This window comes from Cetorhinus maximus, chromosome 12 (assembly GCF_964194155.1).
Source record: "Cetorhinus maximus chromosome 12, sCetMax3.hap1.1, whole genome shotgun sequence".
Lineage (NCBI taxonomy): Eukaryota > Metazoa > Chordata > Chondrichthyes > Lamniformes > Cetorhinidae > Cetorhinus > Cetorhinus maximus.
In genome coordinates this window covers 107073267-107098252 of record NC_135890.1, presented here as the reverse complement: position 1 = coordinate 107098252, position 24986 = coordinate 107073267, and the positions used below count along the sequence as shown (strand labels likewise).

Sequence of the window (24986 nt, the reverse complement as noted above, 5' to 3'; positions counted from 1 at the left end):
TGCCTTCTTAACCACCTTATCTGCTGTGCTGCTGCCTTCTGGGATCTATGGACATGTACACCAAGGTCCCTCTGATCCTTTGTACTTCCTAAGGTCCTACCATGGGGGTGGGGGGGAAGTTTTCGGAAAACGAAACTTCAGCTCCGATCACATTTATTTCATAACAGAACAGGGGATTTGCGACAATCAGAGGACAGCGGGGCTGTGACGTTCGGAAACCGGGTCTGAGAATAAAAGGAGGAGGGAGCCGGAGACGCGCGCAGACAGAGTTGTTTAACGGAGAGACGCACAGAGCAAGATACAGAGCAGCAGAAGCAAAGAGCTTGATTCACATACTCCGTCCAGATCTGAGAGTCGGTGCGAAGGGAAACAGAAAGGACCAACTGCGCAGAAAAAGTGCATCAGAAATTATTCAGCAGCTGAACTTTCCTGGACCTGTGCTTCCAGCAAGGACTGTGAGTTCATTCTGCCTTTCGGGGCAATTTCAATATTCTGTTTCTGGTGTGGAAATTGCTTTGTTCTGAATCTCAGATGCAATTTCTGATAAATTATTATTACTAAAACCCGGTGAGAATGGAAAGAAAATTTAAAAAACTCAATCCTGTTGGAGACACAGATCTAATGTTTATGTGACACCCGTTCTCAGATATTCTAACCGGGGGTGTTCAAATATTCGAAATAATTCATTAAACATTCATTAACTAAGATTACAAGGGTCATTGCTTTTTTAAAACAATATAGTAAGATTCGTCTGAGGGTGAATTTATGTTGGGAGCTCGAATGGGTTATATTGAATCTCACAGTCAATTTAACGTAAAATAAGATCCTCTCAATGTGGCGACAGTGCAAGAGAATATAACCAAAGTTAAACAGTGAGAGAGATGTGAGTGAGATAAATCATTCCTGTATTCCCAGGGCAGATGTAGGTTTTGGGCAGCCTGACAAATCTAATTTCATCATGAGTGCAGTGTCTAAAACGAACGAAGCTGTGATGGAATTCTGCACAACGAAGAGCAGTTTCATCGTTCCTGGTTTAGAGAACTCTGCTGTTGGCTGTTTAAATGTTCAGCGCTCCCCACAAGTGAAGCCCGTTCATTCACGGCTCATGTTACACGTTACTTGAGTCACTCTTGTGGCCAAAACCGAGTTTTGCAACTGTGTGCGCAGCAGATACCCGATAGCTTCAATACTCCAACATAAATTCAGAATATAAGTTGCACAAATATTTCTAACTCAGTTTCTGCCTCATTCAAACTGGAAAACAGACATGACATCGAAATGTTGCAGATATGGGAATGTGGGTGAGCCGGCGAATTATGTGAGGAGTGGGATCATTTTAATATCTTCCAATTCCCACAAAGTATTTACACCTGAAATGTTAACTCATCACATTTTGGGTTCTCCTCGGACCACCCCTGAGTTCCACACCTCTTTACAACTTGATCCAAAGGTGACAAAACAGATAAATTCTAGAAGTGAGAGTGACTGCCCTGAACATCAAAGTTGTATTTAAGCAAGTGAGGCATCTTGTGGGACCTATACCACATACACACTGCAGCGGTTTAAGAAGGCAGCTCACCACCACCTTCACAAGGGCAATTAATTTTGGGGAATAAACGCTAGCCTTGGCAGCGATGTTGAAATCCAATGTACAAACAGAAGAAAGTCAGTATTAAAACAGAAAATGCTGGTAAAACTCAACAGACCTAGCAGCGTCTGTGAAGAGAGAAACAGAGTTCATATTTCAAGTCCAAAAGGCTCTAATCTGTCAATAGATGCTGGCTGCTCGCTATTTGCAGCAGTCCATGGCTTTGTGTGCAGCATTGCACCGATTGGGAATAAAATACTTAAAGGAGTTTGACTGAGTTGGGAGTACAGTAGGTGCAGATTACACAATGTATTAGTTACCTAGATTCTATGCTTGTCTGGACAATGCATTGCATGTTCAAAATAGTATTATGTGACTGATACACAATACACAGCATCTCCGTCACTGATATCTTGTTCATTTCTTAACAGAAATTTGACAAGATGAGACTCCGGGTGAAGTTTATGACCGGTGAGGTTATTGAACTGGATATCGACCCTTCCATCCAAGTGTCAGCTCTCAAGAAGATGATATATGAAAGAACCAAGGTGTCCCATTTCCGACAGCGCCTGGTGGTGCAAAATGGAAACACTGAAGAGCTGCAGGACAGCAGGAGGCTGTCTGACTACAATGTCTCTCCCAGTCATGAGGTCATGCTGATTGTCAAGAACGAGGAGCGCATGCAGATATTCCTGAAGAATGACAAGGGGAAAATATCTACATATGACGTTCTTCCCTCTGAGTCTGTTCGGGATTTTAGAGCACGGGTACAACGGCAGGACGGTGTCCCAGCCAATCAGCAGCGTCTGGTGTACGAGGGGAAACAGCTGGAGGATGGTCTGACACTCGCCGACTACAATATTCAGTCTGAGAGCACCATCTTCCTCATGCTACGACTACGAGGTGGTTAACAGCACCAATATGGAATGAGTTTTAGATATCACACAAAAACTACGATAAAAATCCATGAGGCCAGAGATTACTAAACATTTTACTTTGGGACCTAAATTCAGATTAGGCCCAACCTCCCTCAAGCCTGCTGTCTGTGGATATCCTCTATGAAATAGGTTGTGTGAGTGTCAGTGTTAACCTAATGCACGTGCGCTCATAGCATGAGGATTATTCTTTTCGGTTCTATTGCCACTCGGGTGTGGCACAAGGTGGTTGGTATGAGAAATGGAGAAATGGGACGCTTTTTGTGATGCACTGAAATTTGCCCAAAATAAGTGTATATAATGAACAATAAAGCTAAATGTTCTGCAAGCATTCCTTTAGCCTTACTTTATGTGAGTAGATGTCTATGTCCAACATATAAGTGCTTTAGTCATTGTGCTTAGTCTTTTGTAATAACAGAATTTATGTGCTCGGGCTGTTCATTTTATTGAAATGTGCAACGTTACTTGAAAATAAAGTTGTTTCTTTGGATACAAATCTAAATGCTGTTGTGTTGTTTCTGCCTTGTGAAAATTTGTAAATGTGAATTGTCCATGAATCTATGTATGTTACGTCACGATCAACATCTGAAACCATTTTCATTTGATTTAACCAAACCAAGAGTTTTAAGGAAATAACTCTGATTGATACACTGAGGACTCATTAGGGACCAGATTCAGATTAGCCTCAGTGCATTGAGGCAGCTGCTGACAATGTCAAGGAGCCTAATCAAGACACATCAAACACAAATAGCATAGAATTCATTTTAGTCATGCCATATACCATTTGGCTGCGGCTGCTTCCTGTACGGAGTTCCATTCGTAAAAGAGCACACCCAGGGTTTCCCCTACATGTGAGCTGTGAATCGACGCTGTCCTGTTGTCACCCAGTCCAACTACTGATGTGACACCAGCTATATCGAATTTGGTTCACTCAGGCCCAGACAACATATTCATACAGCAGCCTGCAAACATCAGTTGCAGAGGTACAAGATGGGTCTAGCACTCGCATTCTTTGAAGGGCCAAGCACCCAAGTTGCAGGAAAGCTAACATGAGGAACTTTTGCATTTGTAAAGTGTCTGGAGGTACTCTGGATTGTTTCTGGGATTCTTGGATTTTCCAGAGTATTGTTGTATTCTGACAGGGAAGACGGAGGATTTGGTGCCCTGTCCACACAAAGGCTGCAACAGGTATGGGGACAGCAGTGTCAGTTATAGCAAATACTGTTTAAATTTACAAATGAAAAGATTACCCTTTCTCCATGTTGATAGAATTAAGAAAAGACAAAGAGAATACTAAGTTAATAGATGGAGTCAGAGTAAGGGAGCAAGTAATGAAAACAAAATCAGGGTTACACTGCACGTTTGTGAATGCACGGCGTATAGTTAATAAAATTGGGGAGGTACAGGCACAGATTGTCATATGGGATTACGATGTTGTGGCGATAATGGAGACCTGGCTTAAGGAATGGCAGATCTGGGTGTTAAATATTCCTGATTAGAAGGTGTTCAGAAAAGATAGGAAAGAGAACAAAGGAGGAGGATTTTTGGTGAATGAGAGTATTGCAGTACTGCAGAAAGAGGTTGTATCAGAGGAATCAAGGACAGACTCATTTTGTCTAGAGCTAAGGAATAAGAAAGGTGCAATTACATTGCTCGGAGTAATATACAGACCACCAGCTAATGGGAAGGATATTGAGGAACAAATCTGCAAGGAAATTACAGAGAGGTGAAAACATCGTAGTGTAGATTAAATGGGGGACTTTAATTACCCGTATATAGACAGGGATAGTGGTAGTGTAAGGGGCAGTGAGGGACAAACGTTCCTAGATTGTGTTCAGGACAATTTCCTGCAGCACGAAGTGTCTAGTCCAACAAGAAACGAGACACTGCTAGACCTCGTTCTTGGCAATGAGGTGGGCCAAGTAGATCAAGTGACAGTGGGGGAACATTTAAGGAACAGTGATCATTGTATCATAAGGTTTCGGATGATGGTGGAAAATGACATTGGTCAAACCTGAATAAGAATAATCAACTGACAGAGAACGGACTTCATTGGGGCAAGAACAGAGCTGGACCAGATGGACTGGAACCAAAGGTTGGTGGGAAAAACAGGAGCTGAACAATGGGCTACCTTCAAAAAGGAGAAGGTTTGGGCACAGTCAAGGCATGTTCCCTCAAAAGGGAAGGGTAGGACAAACAAATCCCGTGCTCCCTGGATGACAAAGGAAATAGAAATTAGGTTAAAGAAGAAAAAGTGTGCTTTCAACAGGTATCAGGCAGCAAATACAACTGAGAACCAAGCTGAGTACAGAAGGTTCAGAAGGGATGTGTAAAAGCAAATATGAGAAGCAGTGAGGGATAATGAACAAAGACTGGCAGCTAACTAAAAGGAAATGCCAAAGTATTCTATAAGCACACCAATAGTAAAAGGGTGGTAAAAGGAGGAGTAGGGCCAATTAGGGATCAAAAAGGGCATTTACACATAGAGGCAAGAGGCATGGCTGAGGTGCTAAATGAATACTTTGCATCTGTCTTTACCTACGAGGCAGATGCTGCCCAGGCCATGGTGACAGAGGAGGAAACTCAGTCACTAGAGTTAAAAATTGATAAGGAGGAGGTATTGGATAAGCTGTCGGTACTTAAAATTGATAAGGCACCGGCAATGGTTCCAGGGATGAGACACTTCAGTTATGAGGAAAGAATGGAGAAGTTGGGACTGTTTTCCTTGGAGACGAGAAGGCTGAGAGGAGATTTGATAGAAGTTTTCAAAATCATGAGGGGACTGGACAGAGTAGATGGGGAGAGACTGTTCCCTCTCCTTAACGGATCGAGAACCAGAGGGCACAGATTTAAAGTGTTTTGCAAAAGAAGCAAATGTGAGGTGAGAATAAACTTCTTCACACAGCGAATGCACTGCCTGGAAGAGTGGTGGAGGCAGGTTCAATTAAGGCATTCAAGAGGGCATTGGATGATTATTTAAATAGAAACAATGTGCAGGGTTACAGGGAAAAGGCAGGAGATTGGCACTAAGTTAAAATGCTCAGAGAGCCGGTGCAGACATGATGGGCCAAATGGCCTCCTTCTGCACTGTAATAATTCTGTGATTCTGTGCCAGTGCCCCTGGGTCTGCAACGTGAGATAGAGATGGAGTAGTGGCTGCGGAGAGGGCAAGCTTTGAACCGTAAACTCTGCCAACTTGGTGTCAGACCCCTCCATGTTCCCTGACAGTGATAGGGAGGCTGTGCTCCTGCTCCAGGCCACCCAATGTACCCAGTACCTCAGTGTGCATGCCCCTTAGTATTCTCCTGTATGCTGTCCCATCGAGATCCTCACCAAGTCCACTGCAGTAACATTTGTCTGTGACCTCACCCTCCAGTTAGCTGACAAACAAACCATCCTTTGCCCCTGGCCTGTTTGCAGGCCACTCATGCCTGGTGACTCACCACATGCTGATCTAAATCTGTAGTGGCCTCTAAAAGTTGTGCACAGCGGCAGTATCTGAGCACCAGGTTAAGTGGATAGGACCTCTTCATCAGTGCTGTGGCTGCTGCTCTCTCTCTTGCTCCTTGGGCTGCTGTGCCTGTGTAAGTGGGCAGTTCTAGGGTATCAGAAATCACAAAATCAGAAGTGGAAGGTTAGGCGAAGAAGGGGCAAGGGTGGGAAGCAAGAGGTCCATGGTTACACCATCTGCAGTTTGCATTTCATGCCAGATAGTAGGATGGGGGTGATGAGAAGGGGCAGAAGCAGGAAATTATCATCATCTTCAAAAGTCCCAGTGCACTGGGTCACTGGGATTCTCTTGTTGCCGGTGCCAGGATGTACAGAACCATTTTACATCAACCCTGGTTGATCATTGGTCAAAAGCATGTACTGTTAACCTTAAAGATTCTTCTGAAGAGTGAAACTAATATTGGTTGAGATCCTAATGAGTACACAGCTCCAAGCTCATCTCTCATTCGGTACTAATTCACCTCCTGACTCACAGGGACCATAAGATGGCTGATGGGGCAATTCCAAAAATGTTTCACTGTATAGGAGGGGACATGCCAAATATTCCCCATATAAAGATCAACAATGATTGCCTGCCTTCTTCATTTTAAAATAACTTTTACAGGTAATTCCTTTTAGCCTTAAAGTGTTCTTGGAGAATTGTAAGTGTTTAACATTGGAATGCTTTAATCTGGGTGCTTAGTGTTTTACAAGATCAAAGGATATCAGGCCTGCACGTTGTTTCTGCCAAAATATTCGATGTGATTTGAAAGTAAAACTGTTTATTTTAAATTGGAATGTGTGTTTCTATCTGTCTGAATTGTCTGTGGCTTTCCCTGCATTACATCAGGGATCCATATTTAAAGCCAGGTTATGATCATTTACCCTAACAAGTGGTGATGGGACAATCAGCTATGAATGAGACACCTATGGACAATATTGAAGAATCACACCAGCCCAGATCACCGGCCCATAATTTCCACAGTTTAATTATATTAATTATATTGAACCAGTTGATCTTCTGTGGCCTTTCGCATGATGTGTCGGAGAATCCGGGCAGGATTTTTAGGCCCTGATGGGATCAGGAATGGAGGCAGCCGGCGAGCCGATGAACAAATTATACCAAAACATTCAGTCTGCACATGCTCAGACTGGACAATCTAAATGGTTCTCACAGCATCACAGCTTTGGGTAAAAATATCAAATACTCAGGTTTTCGTGAGAACGAGAAAGGTTTACAACACAGAACTATTGGCTAATCGTGTCTGCATTGATTCTTTACTGAGCTATCAGGGCAGAAAATATTTAGTGGACACGGGAGCATTTCACACATTTATTTATTCTGAGTCTCAGTTTAACAGCCCTTGGTCAAGTGGGCCACCTTACGCCCTAGGGGAGGGGATGGCTCGATGGGAACCGTGTCGGAATATTCGGATCAGGTTGGATGAAGGCCCACAATGTTCTGGTAGGAATTGAGGGGAAGACGCATGTGACTTACAGTCCACAATCATCCAGGATAGTGGAGCGCATGAATCGCACTATTAAAGCAGCACTGAGGAAAGAGTTAATGGCCCAAGGAGAGAAATGGGATGAAAATCTACTGCCAGTGCTTATGAGTATCAGGGCAGGTCAAACCAAGGTAACCGGACACTCTGCACATGAGCTGCTTACAGGAAGACCCATCAGAACCCCCTGTAGAACACCTGTGGGTGCCCACTTTAACTGAGAGTCAGTTCAGAGAAGTTACTGAGGAAAGGTTTGTGCCAAACCTCCAGCAGGCCTTGCAAGGCCTCCACGATGAGGCTGCAGGGAACATAGGGAGGCCGCATTGTGTTAATAAAGTGCTCCTAGAAAAATCCAAACCACAAGAGTGGGATATAGGTCAGCAGGTTAAGGCATGAAATTATGCGAGAGTTGGTCTGTTTGAATCTGTATACAAGGGGCCATACAGCATTGTGGATAAAGCCAGCCCAATGGTGTATGCTGTCCAACTTACGAAGTGGGATACGTGGTTTCATATTAATCAGGTGAAGCTATTTAAGGGGGAACATTTTCAAAAGGATAAGCAGCCAGCATCAGGCCCACAGACCCAATAATGAGATCCAGAAGAACCACCTCCGAGGGGATGCGGAAGGAGGAGTTGAATCTGGGAGCCAGCCCTGCCCAGGAAGGCTAAATGCCAGCAGAGGTATGCGTTACAAAGGCAGCGCTCAAAGGGAGAGGGTTCAGCTGATTCACTCCTATGCAGAATTGATAGGGTTAATAGAGGCCACAGAAGAGAAAGGCAATTTTGTTAACCCTTAACTACTCACCTGTGTCCAAAAGAAAAGTTTCGCCCACAGAGGTTGGTGTATTTTGTTTTATTTTTCAGAAAAATCTGGATTGACGGTCAGTCGAAGATATGGGCCCAAACATTAAAGATCAGCCACCTGTTAATAGCCATCCATATTCTGGAAGAGGTCAACCTGTGTATTTTGGCAATCCAGGTTAGAAAAGCTATTTCTTTGATTGGTTCAACTTTAGTGACCACGATATCGCATTTAACAAACGCCAAGTGATTCCTGGGGAGTCAGGGAGGGTACACGTGTGGAAAAACCATGGAGCGATTAAAGGTGGCTACCCAAACAGTTGGAACGAAGGCAATAAGTATGATGAATGAAGGAAGGAAATGCAATATGTTTAATCAGAGAGTTTCAATGGAAAATACTTATGTCAGAGTCTGAAACTACTCTGCCCTTAGACATTTCTCATTTGTCACTTTGAGACAAATTGGGGAGAGTTGTGAATAGAAAAATGTGTGAGTAAACAACCCAGGAGACAACGTTAGAATAATGATACAAAAACAAAAACTGCTGGAAAAACTCAGCAGATCTGACAGCATCTGTGGAGAGAAAGGGCCAACGTTTCGAATCCAGATGACTCTTCTTCAGAACTGAAGATGAAGACTCATCTGGACTCGAAATGTTGGCTTTTTCTCTCCACAGATGCTGTCAGGCCTGCTGAGTTTCTCCAGCAGTTTTTGGTTTTGTTTCAGGTTGCAGCATACACAGTATTTTGCTTTTATCTTAGTGAGAATAATGCTGATGAGCCCACCTGATAATTATATCCAGTTGTGTCGGTCCAAATGGCAAGGTAAATTCCATCCAGGAAACTATATATTCCTTAGGGGGTTGATGTCCCAGCAGAGTCAGCAAAAAGGGTAGTCCCTGAGACAAAGTGTGTATCAGAACCCACCATTCCTAGACGGGGAACAGACCAAGCGAAGGAGACTCCCATCTTGTGGACCAAACATATCCCGTGTGGACCTGATGGTGATCGTAGTTGTAAACAAGAGGAGCTAAAGATTATGTCACAGTGAGGAGCTCAACAGAGTCTTTTAAAGAACTATAACTCCAATTTGCCTTCATGGCTGTCGGTGCTGGCAATGTGGTCTGCCTGTGATACGGCTGTGGTATGGCTGTGATATGGCTGTGGTTTTCTTTTTATCATTGATGGGATGTGGGTGTCGCTGGATAGTCCAGCATTTATTGCCCATCCCTAATTGTCCTAGAGAAGGTGGTGGTGAGCTGCCTTCTTGAACCGCTGAAATCCATGTGGTGTAGTTACACCCACAGCGCTATTAGGGAAGGAGTTCCAGGATTTTGACCCACCAATAGTGAAGGAACAGCGATATATGTCCAAGTCCGGATAGTGAGTGGCTTGGAGGGGAACTTCTAGGTGCTGCTGTTCCCCTGTGTCTGCTGCTAGATGGTATTGGTCGTGAGTTTGGAAGGTACTGTGTAAGGAGGCTTGGTGAGTTCTTGCATTGCATCTTCTAGGTGGTACGCACTGCTGCCACTGTGCGTCAGTGGTGGAGGGAGTGAATATTTGTGGGTGGGGTGCCAATCAAGCTGGCTGCTTTGTCCTGGATGGCGTAAAGCTTCTTGAGTGTTGTTGGAGCTGCACTCATCCAGGCATGTGATTAGTATTCCATCACACTCCCGGTTTGTGCCTTGTAGATGGTGGACAGGCTTTGCGGAGTCAGGAAGCGAATTACTCTCCACAAAATTCCCAGCTATAAGAGCCACAGTATTGATATGGCTAATCCAGTTCAGTTTCTGGTCAATGGTAACCCCCAGGATATTGATAGTTGGGGATTCAGCGATGGTAATGCCATTGAATATCAAGGGGCGATGGTTAGTTTTTCTCTTGTTAGAGATGGTCATTGCCTGGCATTTGTGTGGTGTGAATGTTAATTGCCCCTATCAATCCAACCCTGAATATTGTCCAGGTCTTACTGCATTTGGACATGGACTGCTTCTGTATCTGAGGAATCACGGGTGGTGCTGAACATTGTGAAATCATCAGCGAACATTCCCACTTCTGACCTTATGATGGAAGGAAGGTCATTGATAACACAGCTGAAGATGGTTAGGCCGAGGAACTACCCTGAGAAACTCCTGCAGTGATGTACTGGAATTGAGATGATTGACCTCCAATAACCACAACCATCTTCCTTTGTGCTAGGTATGATTCTAACCAGCAGAGGGCTTTCCCCCTGATTCCCATTGACTCCAGTCCTGCTAAGGCTATTTGATGCCACACTCAATCAAATGCTTCCCTGATGTCAAGGGCAGTGAGTCTCACCTCATTTCTTCTCTTCAATTCTTTTGTCCATGTTTGACCCAAGGCTGTAATGATGTCAGGAGCTGACTGACTCTGGCCAAACCCAAACTGGGTGTCAGTGAGCAGGTTATTGCTAATCAAGTGCCACATGATAGTACTGTTAATGACCCATTCCATCATTTTACTGATGATCAAGTGTAGACTGATGGGGCGGTCTTATGCCCAGTGGGTTTTGACCTGTATTTTGTTTACAGGACATACCTGGGCAATTTTCAACATTGCTGGGTGGATGCCACTGTTGTAGCTGTACTGGAACAGCTTGGCTAGGGGCACAGCAAGTCCTAGAGCATAAGTTTTCATTACTATTGTCAGGATATTATCAGAGCCCATACTCTTTGCAGTGTCCAGTACCTTCAGCCATTTCTTGACATCACGTGGAGTGAATTCAATTGGCTGAAGACTGGTATCGGTGATGCTGGGAACATCCGGAGGAGGTATCACTGTGATATGGCTGTGATATGACAGTGGTATGGCTGTGATATGGCTCCGATATTGCCGTGATATGGCTGTGGCATGGCTGTATTACGGCTGTGATATGGCTGTGATATGGCTGTGCTGCTGTTTCCATTGGTGGAGGAGGAGAGGTTAAGATACAGGTTAGAACCCCCATCAGAACACGAGTAGTGGAGTGGTGTACAGCTGGAGGATCAGTGCTAATGCAAAGCTTGACAAAAATTTCCAACACTGATCTGAACAGCCTGTCTCTACCTCGGCTGAAATTACACAGGATGCACCATGTCGATACTAGAGGAAGGGTCTGAGGATGAATTGTAATTCAACCGGGGTGTGCACACGTGGGATTTGACAAAATATTAAGTTTTCTTTTAGAATAAGACAATCAAAATGTATTGATTGGTGGAGATGGTTTACATGTCACAAACCTTGTCCTTCTTACCTGGGGCAGCAAAGGAATATGGGAGGCATAGAAGCTCGAGTCCACAGTAGCAGCAAAAAGGATCATGTGAGAATAGTCACAGAGGGATTTCAGATATCATAAACGTAGCAAAGATGAGGATGGATCTGTCCACTAAAGCAGTCTTACAGTTTCTGAGTATCCACCATGACATCGAAGTGACATTAACCCCTTGGCCTTGTGATTGGAAAGGGAAAGGGGTTTTGTTCTACCTAACAGCATGAGACCATGAGACATAGGAGCAGAAATTAGGCCATTTGGCCCATCGAGTCTGCTCCGCCATTCAATCATGGCTGATAAGTTTCTCAACCCCATTCTCCCACCTACTCTCCATAACCTTTGATCCCCTTACAAATCAAGAACCTATCTATCTCGGTTTTAAATACACTCAATGACCTGGCCTCCACAGCCTTCTGTGGCAACAAATTCCATAGATTCACCACTCTCTGGCTAAAGAAGTTTCTCCTCATCTCTTTTCCAAAAGGTCCTCCCTTTACTCTGAGGCTGTGCCCTCGGGTCCTAGTCTCTCCTACTAATGGAAACATCTTCCCCACGTCCACTCTATCCAGGCCTTTCAGTATTCTGTAAGTTTCAATCAGATCCCCCCTCATCCTTCTAAACTCCATTGAGTATAGACCCAGGGTCCTCAAACGTTCCTCATATGTTAAGCCTTTCATTCCTGGGATTGTTCTCGTGAACCTCCTCTGGAACCTCTCCAGGGCCAGAACATCCTTCCTGAGATACGGGGCCCAAAATTGCTCACAATATTCTAAATGTGATCTGACCAGAGCCTTATGAAGCCTCAGCAGCACATCCCTGCTTTTATATTCTAGTCCACTCGAAATAAATGCAAACATTGCATTTGCCTTCCTAACTACCGAATCAACCTGCAAGTTAACCTTAAGAGAATCCTGGACTAAGACTCCCAAGTCCCTTTGCACTCCAGATTTCTGAATTCTCTCCCCATTTAGAAAATAGTCTATACCTCTATTCTTCCTACCAAAGTGCATGACCTCACACTTACCCACGTTGTATTCCATCTGCCACTTCTTTGCCAATTCTCCGGACCTGTCCAAATCCTTCTGCAGCCAACACGCCTCCTCAATACTACCTGTCCCTCGACCTATCTTTGTATCATCTGCAAACTTAGCCAGGATGCCCTCAGTTCCTTCATCTAGATCATTAATGTATAAAGTGAAAAGTTGTGGTCCCAACACTGACCCCTGAGGAACTGCACTAGTCACCGGCCGCCATCCCGAGAAGGACCCCCATATCCCCACTCTCTGCCTCCTGCCAGACAGCCAATCTTCTTGACATGCTAGTACCTTGCCTCTAACACCATGGGCTCCTATCTTACTGAGCAGCCTCCTGTGTGGCACCTTGTCAAAGGCCTTCTGGAAGTCCAAGTAGATAACATCCATTGGCTCTCCTTTGTCTAACCTATTCATTGCCACCTCAAAAAATTCTAACAGATTTGTCAGGCATGACCTCCCCTTGATGAAACCATGCTGACTTTGCCATATTTTACCATGCACTTCCAAGTATTCTGAAATCTCATCCTTAATAATGGACTCTAAAATCTTACCAATGACCGAGGTCAGGCTAATCGGCCTGTAATTTCCTGTCTTTTGCCTCACTTCCTTCTTAAACAGGGGGGTTACATTAGCGATTTTCCAGTCCTCTGGGACCCTCCCTGACTCCAGTGATTCCTGAAAGATCACCACTAACGCCTCCACTATCTCTTCAGCTATCTTCTTCAGAACTCTGGGGTGTAATCCATCTGGCCCAGGTGATTTATCCACCTTCAGACCTTTCAGTTTTCCTAGCACCTTCTCCTTGGTAATGGCCACCATACTCACCTCTGCCCCACCGACCCTCTTGAACTTTGGGGATGTTACTCGTGTCTTCCACCGTGAAGACTGATGCAAAGTACCTATTCAGTTCCTCCACCATTTCTTTGTTCCCCACCACTACTTATCCAGCGTCATTTTCCAGCGGCCGAATGGCCACTTTTGCCTCTCTCTTACCCTTTATATATCTAAAAAAACTCTTGCAATCTTCTTTTATATTACTGGCTAGTTTACCCTCATATTTAATCTTCTCCCTCCTTATTTCTTTTTTAGTTGTCCTCTGTTGGTCTTTGTAGGCATCCCAATCCCCTGGTTTCCCAATGCTCTTTGCCGTATTGTATGCTTTCTCTTTCGCTTTTATGCTGTCCCTGAGTTCCCTTGTCAGCCATGGTTGCCTCGTCCTCCCTTTAGTATGCTTCTTCTTCCTAGGGATGAATTTTTGCTATGTCTCCCAAATTACTCCCAGAAACTCCTGCCATTGCTGTTCCACTGTCTTTCCTGCTAGGCTCATCTCCCAGTCAATTCTGGCCAGTTCCTCCATCATGCCTCTGCAGTTGCCTTTATTCAACTGTAATACCGTTACATCTGATTCCAGCTTTTTCCTCTCAAATTGCAGGGTAAATTCTATCATATTATGGTCACTTCCTCCTTAGGGTTCCTTCACCTTAAGCTCCCTTATCAAATCTGCCTCATTACACATCACTAAATCGAGAATTGCCTGTCCCCTAGTGGGCTCCACCACAAGCTGCTCCAAAAAGCCATTTCGTAGACATTCCACAAATTTGACTTGTACTCGTGGAGCAGGACCCCTGCAATTTGAGGCCAATTTCTTTTCATTAGATAATTAAACTGACTGGTCTGATGCACTGTATCTTTATACATTGTATTGTTCAAGCCCTGCCCACAGCTTCAAACAGGCAGTGAGGCCTCTGACTCACCGCTCAGCTGATTCTGCTCTTGTTGTTTATGACTGTGGCACCAGAGAGGAATCTGAAACTGAGATAACTCGGAATTCAGTACCTGTTACCTGTAGCAAGGTGCATTCCTGCTGCTCCTGTCAGGTAATTTCCCAGACTCTGAGGGGAGGCTTTGGGAAATGAAACCAGCTCTGGTCTCTCTTGTTTGTTCAAAGCAATTAGAGGGCAACAAGGCTGTGACGTTCAGAAACCAGCAATAATAATAAAAGGACTGAGGAGGGAGCCAGACACTCACTCACTTGTTTAACGGTGGGAAACACAGAAGAGACGGAGCAAGAAACACACAGAATTTTATTCCCTTATTCTAGATTGGAGAGCCGGTGTGGAGAAACACAGAGAAAACAAACTGTGCAGGGAAGTGAATCTCTCCCCATTGTGCAGCTCAAATTTCTTCTGATTCACCTGGACTTGTGCTTCCGGCAAAGATTGTCACGTATCCTGTCTTTTATTTAGAAATTTCAATATTCTAATTCTGGGTTTTAAAATAAGTCATTTTGAATGAAACTCACCATTTAAAATAAGTTCTTAATATTCTCTGAACTGGGTCAGGATAATTTAAAAAGCATAGCCTGTGAGTTATTGAAGACAATACAAGGCAATAACAACTTAACATGTTTATGTGCCACCCCTTTGTCTGCTATTTTAAAGATGGAAATTTGAAGTAATGCATTACCCATTCATTATCTAATATCAGCAAAGTAGTTTCTTGTTTTTCAATAGAATGCATTATGTAAGTCTGATTCTGAGAGGAAGCATTTCTGGACAGAATAACTCTCTGCTGCTTGGTCTGTCATAACTGTGCAGATTCCATTCATAGACCACTGGCATCAAAAGAGAAAATTCTACTCAACAATAGGGTACTTTTTTTTTCCTACTGGACTGCGGATGCCCTGTCTTCTGGTTTAGAGAGTTATACAAATGGTTCCTTTAATTTGAAGGTGAAACTTACAGTCATTTTCCTTCATTTACAACCATTCTCTTAGACTCCATTGATGAATTGCTGAAGCTATGGTGCAAGATCAAGAGAAACCCACAGAATTTCCAAGCCCATGTTCTTATCTCCCCATGAACCCAAACTCAGACTGTGCCACATTACACAGCACACTGAGGGCTACTTCAGACAGATGCTAGCATTGCAGCTCAGTACGCAGATCCCCGGGGGTTTCTGAATATTTTAACAAGTCAGCATAGAGCAGCAAAGACAAAGTCAAATGCAAGCAGGGGAACAGATATGTGAATCTGGTGCTTTTTGTCTGGCTGGAAGGGAGGAGTTTGTGAAGATTGGTGTCTCGGCGATTCAGGTATCATGTAAGAAGCCAGATGTTGCTATTATTGCAGATGAAATTTACACAACAGTTTCCCCTCAGCTTCTGCGCTTGCAGCCAGTGCCTGGGACAATGCGTCTTGCGTGTTAAATTCTTTCATTCATTCTTAGCAATTGACTCGTGATATAAAGTGTCCCCATCACTGACATCCTGTTCATCTCTTAACAGCAATTTGACAAGATGAGACTCCAGGTGAGGTTTTTGACCGGTGAAGATATTGAACTTGATGTTGACACTTCCATCCAAATCTCGGCTCTCAAGAGGTTGATATACAAAAAAGCCAATGTGCCCTATTTCCAACAGCGCCTGGTGGTGCAAAATGGGAGCACTGTGGAGCTGAAGGACAACAAGAGGCTGTGTGACTACAATGTCTCTCCCAGCGATGCTGTCATGCTGATTGTCAAGAACGTGGAGCGGATGCAGATTTTCCTCAGGAACGACAAGGGGAAAACATCTACATATGACGTTCGTCCCTCTGAGTCCGTTGAGGATTTTAGAGCACGAGTACAACGACAGGAGGGTGTCCCAGCCAGTCAGCAGCGTCTGGTGTACGAGGGGAAACAGCTGGAGGATGGTCGGTCACTCGCCGACTACAATATTCAGCCTGAGAGCACCATCTTCCTCATGCTCCGTCTACGAGGTGGTTAACCTGCACTTGCAGCGGTTTATACCATGAACTCTAGCTAGTACAGAAGTAAATTATTTATAGTGCCTCAATTGATCAATTTTTTCATATACTCCTGTTTTCTCAGCTGCAGTTAGTAAGAGTCCCAGGTTGCACAGTCACTGACTTGTCCATGATACTTTTGAATCTTATTCCTGTCTGCCCCAGTTCCCATAACAACAGGAACTTTGTTCAACAGATAATGTCTGACTAGGGAATGATCCCAACTGAGGCCTGGGTGCAGGTCACCTTCCTGCATTCTCACCCGAGAAAAGATGCTGGTACAAGACATTGGACACAATTTTTACAAGAGTCAGCAACTTAATTAATAATATAGAAGGAATCGGGGGGACTGCTAATGCAACGTGTTCCATTCTGATCATTGACTCGTGATACATTGATTCACATCAATCCTGGCCGATCATTGGTCAAAAGTATGTTCTGTTACTCTTCAAGATTCTACTGAAGATTTAGGCCAATAATGATCCAGTCCCTGATCCACAGCTCCAAACTTGCCTCTCATTCAGTACGAATCCACCTTCTCACTCTCAGGGACCATTAGTTAGCTGATGTGGCAATTCCGAAGCTCTTTCACTGAATAGGAGGGGCCATGCCAAAAATTCCAAAGGATCAACAATGAGTGTCTTCCAGCTTCATTTTAAAATGACTTAAGGTCATCTACAAGTAATTGCTTTAACCTTAATGTGTTCTTGGAAAATTGTATGTGTTTAACATTGGAATGCTTTAATCTGGGTGCTTAGTGTTGTGTAAGAGCAGAGGATGTCAGGCCTGCACATTGTATTTGCCAAAATACCCAATGTGATTTGAAAGTAAAGTTGTCCATTTTAATAAAAATTGGAATGTGTGTTTCTATCTGTTTGTATTGTCTGTGGCTTTCCCTGCATTCCATCCGGGATGCATATTTAAACCCAGGTTATGATCATTTACCCTAACAAGTGGTGATGGGAGAATCAGCTATGAATGAGACACTTATGGACAATATTGAAGAATCACACCAGCCCAGATCACCAGCCCATATTTTCCACTGTTTAATTATATTAATTATATTGTCCCAGTTGATCTTCTGTGGCCTTTCACATGATATGTTAGAGAATCCGGGCAGGAATTTTAGGCCCTGATGGGATCAGGAACGGAGGCAGCCGGCGAGCCGATGAACAAATTGTACCAAAACATTCAGTCTGCACATGCTCAGACTGGACAATCTCAATGGTTCTCACAGCATCACAGCTTTGGGTAAAAATATCAAACAATCAGGTTTTTGTGAGAATGATAAAGATTTACAACACAGAACTATTGGCTAATCATGTCTGTATTGATTCTTTACTGAGCGATCAACTAAGAGTATTAATTATGGTAAATGGGATTAGGTGGGTAGGTCGGGCATTTCTCCCATGTCGGTGTAGACTCAATGGGCCAAAGGGCCTCTTCTGCACTGTGTGATTTTGTCATTCTGTGACTAAGGCAGCAATTTTGCAAAAATTAAGTTCACACTGGTCACATTTAATAAGTAAGAAAATATGCTTTTCTAATTATCCCAGTTTGGAATACTGGAAACTTCCAAGAGACAACTTGCTTATTCAAACACCTGTCCCGATGCACTTACTTGAGAGAAGGGAATTACTGAGGTGGAAGGTTATCAGTCAGTGATTCACGGAGCACCAGGGAGCAGACAGAACTGGGAGGAAATGACAGGGAAACAATTGTCTCTCCCTGGAGGGGACAAAAACCTCTTCCTTGGTGAAGGAACCAAACGCAAAGATATCAGGGTACAGGCTTTAACAGATCAATATTTCGTGAGCATACATCTCATGCAGCCAGTGGAGACGGTGGTTTCTCATGCAGTGCTAAAGGTGAATCATGAGAGACCACACTCACATTGCAATGCAATGCTGGAGGTGTGGCATAATGTCAGGGACACCCTGGTGACTGAGACATTCCAGAAACTCAATGCAGCCAAAGGATTCAACAAGAGGCTCTCAGATCAGAGCAGTTGATTTTTGTTAGAGTGGTGCCAATGACTTCTTCATAAATGGCCAGAAGAGCTGGTAAACTCAGGGCTTTGTTGCTTTCACAAAGTGACATCACAGCATGGGGAGGAAATGGGTAATTTACAGATAAATATCAATATACCAATCACTTAAAACTATATCGTAAAGGTTAAAAAACTAAGCTAATTGTTTGAATGCATAAATGTTAATTAATGAAATAAATAAAACTGGGTTAGATTCTTTCGGTTTATCAACAGTCACAGATTGCAACTCTTTCGAGTACAATCACAGTTCTTGGTTTCCGGGAGTGGGACATGAACCCACAACCCTCTGATTCAAAGGCGAGGGTGCTATGAACTGAGGCACAGCTGACACTGGGTTAGATAGTGATGGCAGTGCAGGTGCTTTGCCACAACAGCAGCATGTGGGAGTTTGTGGACAGCATTGCAATTGCTGACAACCACATTCACAGTAAGTGTCTGAACCTCAAGCAAGTTCAACTTCCGAGTTGTCGAGCTTCAATTCGAGATGCAGGCATTGTGGGGCATTAGGGAGGAAGACTGTAAGCTGGACACTTCATCCAAGAGGCAGTTACACTCCTTAGGTTACGCAGTGCCGCATAGTGTCTAATTAGTGGTCAGTGACAGGAGGGTGTGGCTGCGGGTCAGGTTAGTAAGGAGACACAAGGCGGATAAGAAAATAGGAATATAGACAGCGTAGCACAATCGTGCAGTGCAGGGGACCTCAGCCATTGTCCTTATCTAACAGGCATGGGCTTCCTGCTGCCTGTCTGAATGATAAAAAAATCTGGTGGATGAGAAAACTGACCACAGCACCATGATACATGAGGCCATTTATGTTGAGAGTAAACTGTGGGGAAGGAATGTGGTAATGGCAGAGGACAGTATAATCAGAGGGATGGATACTGTTCTCTGGAGCCACACCCAGAAGGCCCCAAGATTGTGTTCCCTATCTAGTGCCAGAATTAGGGACTTCTCCTTGTGGCTGATTGCTGACACTGATCTAGAAAATATTTTTGACTGCATTCTATAACCTTATCCCCCACATTACTACAGCAGATGTATTTTATCCAGTCGCTATGAAAATTAAAATCCCCAGGATTACTCTAATAGTATCCTGAAAAAAGTACGAGAGAAATTCATGGGACTAAAAGGCAACAGATTCCCTGGACCCATCGTCGCCTTCCTAGGGTTTAAAAGATCTGGCTACAGAGATAGTGGGCACACTGGGTCTTGCAGGATTCCATAGATACTCAAACACTCCTCATGGATTGGGAGGATCAAACATAACCCCACTATTCAAGAAACGAAGGGAGAAAGTATCAGGAAGGAGTATAGGCCAGTTAACCTGACATCAACAGAAAGGAACGTGCGACAATTTGTTATTAGGGACATGATAATAGGGCACTTATAAAATCATAATTTGATTGGTCAAAGTCAGCATGGGTGTATGAAAGGGAAACTGTGTTCTATACATTTGTTAAAGTTTGTTGAGGTTTGTTGAGGTTCTGAGTAGCAGGGTAGATGAGGAGGAACCAGTGGATTTATTTTAATTGGATTATCCAAAGGCATTCAATAAACTGCCGCCCAATAGTTTATTTCAAAGGATTGGGGCTCATGGGAATGGGGCTAACATTTTACATGAACTGAGAATCGGTTAATGGTCAGAAAACAGAGAGTAGCAATAAACGGGCCATTTTCTGGTTGGCAGGATGTAACTAGCCGGGTGCTGCAAGGATCAGTGCTCGCGCCTGTTTGATGCTCATGAGGTGTTTGGACCCACCTTATTTCTCAGCATCTTCATCCTGATTGGCCTCCTGCACCTTTCTCCTCTTCACCTTCCCAATCTCTGATCGGTTAAGAACTGCCACTGGTAAACTGGTGCTGATTTTCAGGAATGGTAACCGGGCACAAAGAAAGGGAAATATGGAGACCCCACTCCATTGCTTCATTTAATTGCAAGAGTTAATTTGTTTCTAGAAGGTGGAAGAAAATCAGAGTAAGATCATGGAAAGGGTATTACAGCAGCCATTTTGAGGGCACACTTTTGATGGAGAGCCTCTCCAGCTCAGTTACATGCTACATCAGACTAAGATGATTATCTCAGCCAAAATGTCTCACTTAATTTTTAAGAGGAGAACTGATTCCACTGCCCCTTTGGGTTAGCTCTAGATTTGTACTTCAATCTGCAATCACCCTCACTATCAGTTCAGAATAGAAGCAATCTTTCATTTGATGAGCTTTTTACAATATTGGTGCACTGCGAAATCAAGCAAGAACATCAGAAGGGGTAGAGATTTAGTCCTTTGAACTGGCTCTGCCATTCAAATCAGGTCTCATCAACCTCACCTTCACCTTCTCTCACTCTCCCCAAATCTCACATAAACCAACTCAACTCAGGCAGCCGCCCAAGAAATACGGTACTGTATTAGAGTCGTAGCGTCATGTGGTTATACAGCACAGAGACAGGTCCTTCGGCCCATTGTGTCTGTGCCAGCCATCAAGCACTTATCTATCTATCATTGCTAAGGACACAGGACATTTTGTGGCCAAATTCAGTTTTTGTACCCACTCCTCAATCTGTACAAAATCAAGAATTATATAATTTACATCACTGGTGCCAATGTGGAGATGCCATTGTGCTATACCAGCCATATCATTGTAATCCCTTCCCTGTTTCCTTATGGTTGAGGTGTCACAGGAAGTGCCTTTCATCATAGGGTCTGAGTTAGAATGAGTGCTTGATAGTCATAGAGTTATACAGAACGGAAACAGGCACATCAGCCCATCGTGTCTGTTCTGGCCATCAAGCACCTAACTTTTCCCATCGCATTTTCCAGCACTTGGCCTGTAGCCCTGTATGCTGTGGCATTTCAAGTGCCCATCTAAATATTTCTTAAATGTTGTGAGGGTTCCCACCTCTACCACCCCCTCAGGCAGTGTGTTCCAGATTACAACCACCCTCTGGGTGAAAAAGGTTTTCCTCAGATCCCCTCTAAACATCCTGCAACTTGCCTTAAATCTATGCCCCCTGGTTATTGATACCTCTGCTAAGGGGAAAGGTTTCTCCCTATCTACCCTATCTATGCCCCTCATAATTTTGGATACCTCTATCAGGTCCCCCCTCAGTCTTGTCTGCTCTAAGGAAAACAACCCTAGCCTATGCAGTCTCTCTTAATAGCTGAAACGCTCCAGCCCAGGCAACATCCTGGTGAATCTCCTCTGCACCCTCTCCAGTGCAATCACATCCTTCCTATGCTGTGGTGACCAGAACTGCACACACTACTCCAGCTGTAGTCTAACTAGCGTTTTATACAGCTCCAACATAAACTTCCTGATCTTATATTCCATGCCTCGACTAACAAGGGCAAGCATCCCATATGCCTTCTTAACCACCTTATCTACCTGTGCTGCTGCCTTCTGGGATCTATGGACATGTACACCAAGGTCCCTCTGATCCTCTGTACTTTCTAAGGTCCTACCATGGGGGTGGGGGGGAAGTTTTCGGAAAACGAAACTTCAGCTCCGATCACATTTATTTCATAACAGAACAGGGGATTTGCGACAATCAGAGGACAGCGGGGCTGTGACGTTCGGAAACCGGGTCTGAGAATAAAAGGAGGAGGGAGCCGGAGACGCGCGCAGACAGAGTTGTTTAACGGAGAGACGCACAGAGCAAGATACAGAGCAGCAGAAGCAAAGAGCTTGATTCACATACTCCGTCCAGATCTGAGAGTCGGTGCGAAGGGAAACAGAAAGGACCAACTGCGCAGAAAAAGTGCATCAGAAATTATTCAGCAGCTGAACTTTCCTGGACCTGTGCTTCCAGCAAGGACTGTGAGTTCATTCTGCCTTTCGGGGCAATTTCAATATTCTGTTTCTGGTGTGGAAATTGCATTGTTCTGAATCTCAGATGCAATTTCTGATAAATTATTATTACTAAAACCCGGTGAGAATGGAAAGAAAATTTAAAAAACTCAATCCTGTTGGAGACACAGATCTAATGTTTATGTGACACCCGTTCTCAGATATTCTAACGGGGGCTGTTCAAATATTCGAAATAATACATTAAACATTCATTAACTAAGATTACAAGGGTCATTGCTTTTTACAAACAATATAGTAAGATTCGTCTGAGGGTGAAGTTATGTTAGGAGCTCGAATGGGTTATATTGAATCTCACAGTCAATTTAAGATAAAATAATATCCTCTCAATGTGGCGACAGTGCAAGAGAATATAACCAAAGTTAAACAGTGAGAGAGATGTGAGTGAGATAAATCATTCCTGTATTCCCAGGGCAGATGTAGGTTTTGGGCAGCCTGACAAATCTAATTTCATCATGAGTGCAGTGTCTAAAACGAACGAAGTTGTGATGGAATTCTGCACAACGAAGAACAGTTTCATCGTTCCTGGTTTAGAGAACTCTGCTGTTGGCAGTTTAAATGTTCAGCGCTCCCGACAAGTGAAGCCCGTTCATTCACGGCTCATGTTACACGTTACTTGAGTCACTCTGGTGGCAAAAACCGAGTATTGCAACTGTGTGAGCAGCAGATACCCGATAGCTTCAATACTCCAACATAAATTCAGAATATAAGTTGCACAAATAATTCTAACTCAGTTTCTGCCTTATTCAAACTGGAAAACAGACATGACATCGAAATGTTGCAGATATGGGAATGTGGGTGAGCCGGTAAACATGTGAGGAGTGGGATCAATTTCATATCTTCCAATTCCCACAAAGTATTTACACCTGAAATGTTAACTTAACTTATTTTGGGTTCTCCTAGGACCACCACTGAGTTCCACACCTCTTTACAACTTGGTCCACAGCAGACAAAACAGATAAATTAAGAAGGCAGCTCACCACCACCTTCACAAGGGCAATTAATTTTGTGGAATAAACACTAGCCTTGGCAGCGATGCTGAAATCCAATGTACAAACAGAAGAAAATCAGAATTAAAACAGAAAATGCTTGTAAAACTCAACAGACCTAGCAGCATCTGTGGAGAGAGAAACAGAGTTCATATTTCAAATCCAAAAGGCTCTAATCTGTCAATAGATGCTGGCTGCTCGGTATTTGCAGCAGTCCATGGCTTTGTGTGCAGCATTGCACCGATTGGGAATAAAATACTGACAGGAGTTTGACTGAGTTGGGGGTACAGTAGGTGCAGATTACACAATGCATTAGTTCCCTAGATTCTATGATTGTCTGGACAATGCATTGCATGTTCAAAATGTATTATGTGACTGATACACAATACACAGCATCTCCGTCACTGATATCTTGTTCATTTCTTAACAGAAATTTGACAAGATGAGACTCCGGGTGAAGTTTATGACCGGTGAGGTTATTGAACTTGATATCGACCCTTCCATCCAAGTGTCAGCTCTCAAGAAGATGATATATGAAAGAACCAAGGTGCCCCATTTCCGACAGCGCCTGTTGGTGCAAAATGGAAACACTGAAGAGCTGCAGGACAGCAGGAGGCTGTCTGACTACAATGTCTCTCCCAGTCATGAGGTCATGCTGATTGTCAAGAACGAGGAGCGCATGCAGATATTCCTGAAGAATGACAAGGGGAAAACATCTACATATGACGTTCTTCCCTCTGAGTCTGTTCAGAATTTTAGAGCATGGGTACAACGGCAGGAGGGTGTCCCAGCCAGTCAGCAGCGTCTGGTGTGCGAGGGGAAACAGCTGGAGGATGGTCTGACACTCGCCGACTACAATATTCAGCCTGAGAGCACCATCTTCCTCATGCTACGTCTACGAGGTGGTTAACTAAGACAGCACCAATATGGAATGAGTGTTAGATATCACACAAAAACTACGATAAAAATCTGTTGGTTTTTTTTCCCACTGATGCAATTTCTATTAGTTTAAGCATCACGATTAGTAAGTAAATGATACTTTGACTGTCACTCTTCGATTGTCTTGTTAATAACAGTGGGGTGTTCATGCACATATTAGTGTCTGTCTACGAAGCAGGCCACTGCCTGCACTCATAGCCCACACGGAATATGTCAGACAAAGCAGCGGAGGGTATCCTTGAAAGAAGGAATGGAAAAACATTTTTATTTTATACATGAGGCCAAAAATTACTAAGCACTTTCCTTTGGGACCTAAATTCAGATTAGGCCCAACTTCCCTCAAGCCTGCTGTCTGTGGATATCCTCTCTGAAATAGGTTGTGTGAGTGTCAGTGTTAACCTAATGCAGGTGCGCTCACAGCATGAGGATTATTCTTTTCGGTTCTATTCCCACTCGGTTGTGGCACAAGGTGGTTGTTATGAGAAATGGAGAAATGGGACGCTTTTTGTGATGCACTGAAATTTACCCAAAATAACTGTATATAATGAACAATGATGTTAAATATTTTGCAAGTATTGCTTTAGGCTTACTTTATGTGAGTAGATGTGTATGTCCAATATATAAATGCTTTAGGAAGAGTGCTTAGTGTTTTGTAAACACAATTAATGTGCCTGGGCTGTTCATTTTATTAAAATATGCAACATTACTTGAAAATAAAGTTATTTCTTTGGATACAAA

At 43.7% G+C, this 24986-nt stretch overlaps 2 protein-coding genes across 2 annotated transcripts in view; both read left to right on the top strand.

Moving 5' to 3' along the window:
• LOC144687828 (polyubiquitin-B-like) overlaps positions 1–2499 on the top strand; it is a 9502-nt gene extending 7003 nt beyond the window's left edge. The window contains exon 4 of the mRNA XM_078554350.1: positions 2032–2499. Within this exon, the coding sequence (XP_078410476.1) occupies positions 2032–2499 (468 nt within the window). The remainder of the gene's footprint in view (positions 1–2031) is intronic.
• Positions 201–24986, top strand: LOC144687826 (polyubiquitin-B-like). The gene is made up of 4 exons (XM_078554347.1): positions 201–455; positions 15911–16385; positions 18323–18324; positions 23752–24986. Exons 2-4 carry the CDS (start codon positions 15923–15925, stop codon positions 24217–24219), a joined length of 933 nt encoding a protein of 310 aa, XP_078410473.1. The 5' UTR covers positions 201–455; positions 15911–15922; the 3' UTR covers positions 24220–24986.